Below are 5,434 nucleotides of genomic sequence, written 5' to 3' on the forward strand. Positions count from 1 at the left end.
CCTCAGCTACTTCGTCGTCTCCATCCTCTACCTCAAATATGAGCCCGGTGAGCCCGGGCCGGGGGGGGCTGGCATCCTGGGGAGGGGTGCGGGGGTGAACTCGGGGATGGAGGGAGGGGGAAGCCCTGGATGGTGGAAAAGGGGGGGCGGCGGACAGGCCCAGGGACTGGATGGGGGGGTTGGCAGGTGCTGGGATCGTGGGGTTGTCCCACGCGGACGGGTGCCTAGGGGAGAAGCCCCCGGAATGAGTGGAGCTGGGGGAGAGGAAGCAAATGCGGGAGGGAAGGAGAGGAGCGTGCTTGTTTAGAGGAGGGGAAGCAGGTGCTGGGGGGGTGGGCGCGCATGGAAAGAAGGTTGGGGGACCTGTTGGGACAGGGCCGCATGAACTAGGGCAGGGAGCGTAGGTTGCGGTGAGGGTGTAGGTGGGGATCGGCGATGCCCGCTGGGGCAGATGTTCTGGCCGCCCGCAGCCGTGACCTCCCTCCTTGACCTTGGCTCGCCTAGTTGGAGCGGCAGCTGAGTGTCTATATAAGGGCCGGCCGTGCTGGGGGCAGCGATCAGGTTCAGCGATAGTGACACCAGTGTCCCCTCCCCGCTGCAGCTATTCCGCACCCTCGCCTCCCCTCCCCTCCCTTTCACTCCGCCGGCGGTGCTGGATCTCCGAGCCCGGCGGGAATTCTTCCAGCCCTGGCTTTGGGTTCTTTCCACTTACGGAGAACCCGCCCCAGAGCAGGGTGATTTGGGGTCAGCCTCCAGAGCCCCCTGGTGAGTCGCAGAAGGGTAGACACTGCTTCTTAGATTTTTTTCAAAAACGTTTTTTACATGAGGATGAATAGCCTCCTAAAGGTGTGTTCTATTTTTATACAAGGTTAACCATGAACAAATATTTCTTGTTCATCTCCCAGTAGGTATTTTAATTATTCTAGCGCACCAGCAAACTTAGTAGACAGTAGAATTTAGCTTTAGAAAAAAGACCAATCAGAATCTCTGTGACCCTTTCTCCCATTTAGATGTAAATTACCACTATATCTCAGAATGGAAATGGCTTTATTTTTCAAATGATAAAAATAGGTGCTCATGTTTACTAAAAACTCAAGCTTGAGAGCGCAAAGGAAAAAGAGGTAATTACAGTGAATATAATGGTGGCCACCCTTCCAGGTCTCTCTTCTTCATACCCATGTAGTTATAGACATAAATGCACGATGTTATGCAAATAGGATTACACTCTACTTGCCAGGCGTTTTTGTTCTATTCTTGTCTACCCACAGGCCAGCTGTTTCTTTAAAAGCTTTCTGGAGAGCAGTTACTTTGCAAAGGAAAATAAACTTTTGTATTATTCTAGCGTGAATATGAGGCTGTATTTCCTGTCTGGAAAAGAATTCCTGGTGGCTCAGGCCAGTCCCTTGGGCTATTGCAGAACCCAGCACACCTTGGAAAATCTAAAATGGGAGAGCAAGAGCCCTGTGGGGATGTAGGACACAGTTATCCAGAGGAAAGAGGTTTCCGGGCTGGATGGGAGCCTGCAGGAGTCCCAGAGTAAACCACCTGAGCTGGAAGTGCTGAAGCCTGAAGGTTCCTGAAGGTTGAGAAATGATTCTCAACCCTGACTGCACACTAGATGCTCCAGGGGCGGGGGGGAGGGGCAGCCGCCGGTATAGGGATCTGAACCCTTGACCTTGGTGTTACAACATTGCACTGAGCTAACCGGCCAGCCTTCCCAGGCCATATCTGGGTGCACATTTTTCAAAGTCCTCCCCCAGTGATTGCTGTACTGGCAACGTTGAGGATACCTTGCCCAGTTCAACCTCCTCTTTCATAACAAGGAAATAGGAAATAGTGGCTAAACTAGCTTAAATACACTATGAGCCTGTGGTCTCATGGCTGATAAATGGCAGCCTTGGGACTGGAACCTAGGTCTGTTTGATTCCAAGAATCAGTACAATCGCTGTGAGGGGGATTGGTTCCAGCACCCCCATGAATACCAAAATCCTCAGATGCTCAAGTCCCTTATATAAAATGCCATAGCATTTGCATATAACCTACGTACTTTAAATCATCTCTAGGTTATTTACAATACCTACACATCAGTTCATTCCCATGGTTTCAACATAGTACTTTGCATGGACAAATTCAAGTTTTGCTTTTTGGAACTTGGTGGGATTTTTTTTCTCCCACAATATTTTCGATACAAAGGGGCCAACTGTACTTCTCCCTTAGAAAAGTAAGATGTTGGATTGAGCTGTTAGCTCGCAGTTTGGTGTGTACACCAAGCCTCTGTAAATATTGCTTCTCAGAATCTCTGTGCTGGACCTGCCACACAATTTGCAGGCCCAGTGTAAAATGTCAATGTGGGGGCCATTGTTCAGAAATTAAGAATTACAGCAGAACATTAAGTGCATGGCCTTTCTGAGCTTAGGGTCCCATGAAGCCAGCCCTGGCTGATGAGTGCCAAGCAGGTTTTAAGGAAAAATCTCTGAATGGGGAGTCAGTTCTGCCTCTAGCACTCATCAGACACCAAGCTGGTTACTTTACCTCCATAAGCTTCAGTTTGCCCATCTGTGAAATAGAATCATTGGTACAATAATCCTGGACTTAACTTTCCTGGCTATTGTGAAGATCTGCCAAGAACTTTGTCCATGGTAGGGTCTAAGCCATTTGTGGCAGGTGGTTACATTTATTTGGAAGGCTATGGAGGAATGTGTTACCTGGGATACTGGCGTTTCCTGGGTCAGGCTTTCTTGGGACTCCTGAGTGAGGATTTTCAGAATGTGGTCCTCAGCTGAGTAGCAGGTACGTTACCTGGGAGCTGGTGAAAATCGAAAAATCCCAGGCCCCACCCAGACCTGAATCTGAGCCTGCATTTGAACAAGATCCCCAGGTCATTTGTAAGCATGCTGAAGTTTGAGATGTGATGAATTAAAAGTGGCAGGAGCTGGGCCGGCCTGTGGCTCACTCGGGAGAGTGAGGTGCTGATAACTCCTTTTTGACGGGTTCGGATCCCGTATAGGGATGGCCGGTTTGCTCACTGGGTGAGCATGTTGCTGACAACACGTTGCGATCCGTTGCCGGACACGGAAAAAGACAAAAAAAAAAAAAAAAAAAAAAAAAAAGTGGCAGGAGCTGCTTATTAAACCTGGAGCTCCTTAAGGGCAGGGAGGTCGAAGTCTGGTTCATGTCTGGGACCCTGAGCTCTGTGCAGGGAAAGCGAAGGAAACAGTGGGTGCTGGGTGCATAACTGAAGGAATAAGTGAATGAATGAATGAATGAATGACAGTCCTGGATACCTTAAGCCCTGACCCATCCGAAGAATCTTACAGACCAGTGGTTCTCAAACTTTGCTCCACATCAGACTCATTCAGGGAGCTTTCAAAAATCCTTTTGTCTAGGGCGCATCCTTCTGTCATTTTATCAGCATCATGTTCTAACCAAGTGAGCTAACTAGCCAGGCCACCCCTCTGTCATTTAAATCAGAATTGCTGGGGGTGGTATGAGCTTCAATATTTTTAAAAGTTCCCCAGATGACTCAGTTGGTTAGAGTGTGGTGCTAGTAACACCAAGGTCTAGGGGTCAATTCCTTCACCGGCCAGCCACACACACAAAAAAAGTTCCCCAGATGAGAACTGGTCCTCTGTACCAGGGTTTCCCAACCAAGGCATTAGTGACAGGGTGTCAGTTGTCCTGTGCATTTTAGGATGTTGCCCAGCATCCCTAGCCTCCACCCACTCAATGCCAGTAGCACACTCCACCTGTAATGACAACCAAAAATGTCCCCAGACACTGTCAATGTCCCTAAGGGGCACAATCTCCTCCAGTTGAGAACCATTGATTTAAACCGTAAATCTTTTTTTTTAAAGGTGACCAGTAAGGGGATCTTAACCCTTGACTTGGTGTTGTCAGCACCACGTTCTCCCAAGTGAGCTAACCGGCCATCCGTATATAGGGAGCCAAGCCTGTGGCCTTGGTGTTATCAGCACCACACTCTCCCAAGTGAGCCACAGGCCAGCCCTCTAAACCGTAAGTCTTGAACTCCAGTGCTTCCAGAGGCCAGGCAGGTGATAAACTGCATGGAAGCCGGGCAGGTGAGGACCATCCATGCCCAAGGTGAGAACCAGCCAGGTGCATCTCCATTTCGTTGGGGGCAGAACAGCCAGAGCTGATTTTTCAGAAGAAGCTGAAAACAGGGATTTGCAGCCCCATGTTTATATGTTAAGTGTTCAGACATTTTTTCTTTTCCTTTTTTTAATGAATAGACTATTTTCTAGAGCAGTTTTAGGTCTATTAGCAGAATCAAGCTGAAAAGACAGAGTTCCCGTAGACTCCTCCTCCTCATGTCCCCCCAACCCCCCACCATCAACATCTGGCACCAGAGTGATACATTGTTACCATCAATGAATCAACATTATTATCATATTATCATTATTGTCAACATCATCAGCCAAAGTCTATGGTTTACGTTAGGGTTGCTTTGTGTTTTATATTCCGTGGATTTCGACAAATGTATAAGGACATGTGTTCACCATTACAGTATCATACAGAATACCTGTAATTTCACTGCCCTAAAATTTCCCTGTGCTCCACCTGCCATCTCTCCTTCCCCACAGCCCTGGCAACCACTTATCTTTTTACCGTCTCCATAGTTTTGCGTTTTCCAGAATGTCATGTATTTGAAATCATGCAGTCTGTAGCCTTTTCATACTGACTTCTTTCACTTAGCAATATATGAGGTTCCTCCCTGTCTTTTCATGTCTTTATAGTTCATTTCTTTTTAATCGCTGACTAATATTCTGTCGTATGAACGTACCATAGCTTATTTATCCATTCACCTGTTGAAGGACACCTTGGTGGCAGTTTGAACATTTTAAAAATGCTGTGGGGGCCAGAGAAAACAGTTCTTTGATCCCTGGTTTGAGACCTCTGAACTGTAAGTTTTTTGAAGACAGGGAGCTGTTTATCCTCCAACATTGGGAGGCAGGGGCTGCCATCTCCTTTTTACAGGGGAGGAAACTGAGGCAAATAGCTGAACTCGAAGGCTCAGGGGAGCAGGTCTTGTTTTAGTCATCGAGAGACTCGGTCAATACACCACCCATGTTTAGACTTCAAACTAAACAGCACAGAACAGCAGTGGTGTTGAAAGTATCCTGAGGACCCTTCTAGCACTGCCCTGCCATCTGCAAATGTGACACTGACCCTTGAAGAGGGAAAGTCAAAGCCATCATAGGCTGGCACTAGGGACCCAAGGCTTCTTCCTCCCTCCTGAGGCAGAGCTGATTTTTTTTTTAAAAGATGACCGGTAAGGAGATCTTAACCCTTGACTTGGTGTTGTCAGCACCACGCTCACCCAGTGAGCTAACCGGCCATCCCTATATGGGATCCGAACCCGGGGCCTTGGTGTTATAAGCACCACACTCTCCCGAGTGAGCCACGGGCTGGCCCT

General features: G+C 48.2%; 1 protein-coding gene across 1 annotated transcript in view; it reads left to right on the forward strand.

Moving 5' to 3' along the window:
* Positions 1-5,434, forward strand: part of TMEM38A (transmembrane protein 38A) — a 24,078-nt gene that overhangs the window by 604 nt on the left and 18,040 nt on the right. Inside the window, exon 2 of the mRNA XM_008577575.1 lies at positions 7-47. Within this exon, the coding sequence (XP_008575797.1) occupies positions 7-47 (41 nt within the window). The remainder of the gene's footprint in view (positions 1-6; positions 48-5,434) is intronic.

Source organism: Galeopterus variegatus, unplaced genomic scaffold (assembly GCF_000696425.1).
Source record: "Galeopterus variegatus unplaced genomic scaffold, G_variegatus-3.0.2 Scaffold1543, whole genome shotgun sequence".
Lineage (NCBI taxonomy): Eukaryota > Metazoa > Chordata > Mammalia > Dermoptera > Cynocephalidae > Galeopterus > Galeopterus variegatus.